Source organism: Papaver somniferum, chromosome 10, assembly GCF_003573695.1.
Source record: "Papaver somniferum cultivar HN1 chromosome 10, ASM357369v1, whole genome shotgun sequence".
NCBI lineage: Eukaryota > Viridiplantae > Streptophyta > Magnoliopsida > Ranunculales > Papaveraceae > Papaver > Papaver somniferum.
In genome coordinates, this window is record NC_039367.1 from 27,622,137 (window position 1) to 27,623,701 (window position 1,565).

Consider the following 1,565-nt stretch of genomic DNA (forward strand, 5'->3'; position numbering starts at 1 on the left):
ATAGGTTTGCGGATCTCAACTACAGTATACAATTATTTCAATCTTAAGGCTTAACAACAGTACCTGCATATCCCTTTTTGGCGCAGTCATACCAAGACTCGTCCTTCACTTGAGACACCTTCGCCTTGAATTAAAAAGAATGTTCTGTCACTGACACAATAAATAAGAAAAACCATACTTTTCTAAATAAAATAGAACTCAATTTTACCTCTGAGTCAGGGAAGACTGTAAAAAACAAATGGAAACAAACAAACACCTCTGAATTTATCTACATATCCACATATGGCAACAAACAAATGCAAAATCAAATGATAAACCAGAACCAAAAATTCGTCAGCGCCATGTTAGTTGTTCCACAACACAGATACACAAATAAGAAGCAGGAATAAGGCTTATTCCTTATTGCTACTTCAAAATGGCACATATTTAACAAACCGAACTGTACGGTTAAACATAGAAATACATAGATGAGGAGACTGACTTTACTGAACATAGTATAAATAATGTTAAACGAAACATTTTACCTTCATCTAACATACGTAAATGTCAAAACAAGAATACCGGGACTTTGCTCTATACAGACTTAGGGGGGTTGGAATACTAACTCTATCAACCACTCCACACACAATATTGAAGTTTTACAAGGACTTCATTAGGAAAGACATGGAATAGGTGGAGAAACAGTACGATGAGATATCCCATTAGCATTGATGCAGTAAGAAATTGTAGCTTTTTCCCTTCTGACATGCTTCGCTTGAATATTTTCGAGAGTAATGTTTGTGCATCTAACTGTTTCACTGCAAGCCAGGTTGATAGCCACTTCTTGTGTTGATGTACCTCTTAACCCTTTGAATGTCACGTCACTCACTTTCACCGCCGATTTCTACAAAACAAAAAATGCCAAGGACCGACGACAGTTCGTTAAAAGATTTGCATGGTGCAATAGGCAAATGTGATGCAAATACGTTTATTTTGACAAGAGATAATGGGGAAGTCACCTGGGTTCCACAGTTATGAACACCGTTGCAGTAATACTGATCAATGACAATTGGGTTATCAACTGAATCAAAATATATGTCTTCAAACTTGATATCTCTTGCATAACCAGATCCTCCCTACACAAGTTGATGACAAAATGTTAGCAAGATCCCATCAGTAAAAAGGTTTTTTCTGCAGTTTTTTCTTCCATGGATCAAAAATTTTACCTGCCATGTCTTAATTCTCGCCCCATTCATAGTCTTTATGAAAGTACAACTAGTAACACGTATCATTTCAACGGCGGCACTCGATTTACCTGCTCCTAATCTTCCAACGTTGTATATCAAAAAAATAATATGATTACCAAATGTATGCATCTTCAGTAAAAATGACAGAATGAAGAACTATGTATACGCCAAAGGTCTCATATATACCTTATTCCGTGTCCTAGTACGCATGTTATATTACTAATGAAGAAATATGAACTATGATCCCCAACAGAAACACAGTCATTGTTGGTAGGATGGTCAAGGTCTAGATTAGGAAATTTAGTTGGTTAAGGAAACCAAGTACTTGTGTCCTAAGTA

At 36.3% G+C, this 1,565-nt stretch overlaps 1 protein-coding gene across 1 annotated transcript; it reads right to left on the reverse strand.

Annotated features, from left to right (window-relative positions):
- Positions 1 to 652: 652 nt before the first annotated feature.
- LOC113315440 (probable polygalacturonase At1g80170) lies at positions 653 to 1,271 on the reverse strand. Its single transcript, XM_026563716.1, has 3 exons — positions 1,206 to 1,271; positions 999 to 1,115; positions 653 to 883 (listed from the first exon to the last, which is right to left on the reverse strand). The coding sequence occupies exons 1-3, from the start codon at positions 1,269 to 1,271 to the stop codon at positions 653 to 655; spliced, it is 414 nt and encodes a 137-aa protein (XP_026419501.1).
- Positions 1,272 to 1,565: the final 294 nt, after the last annotated feature.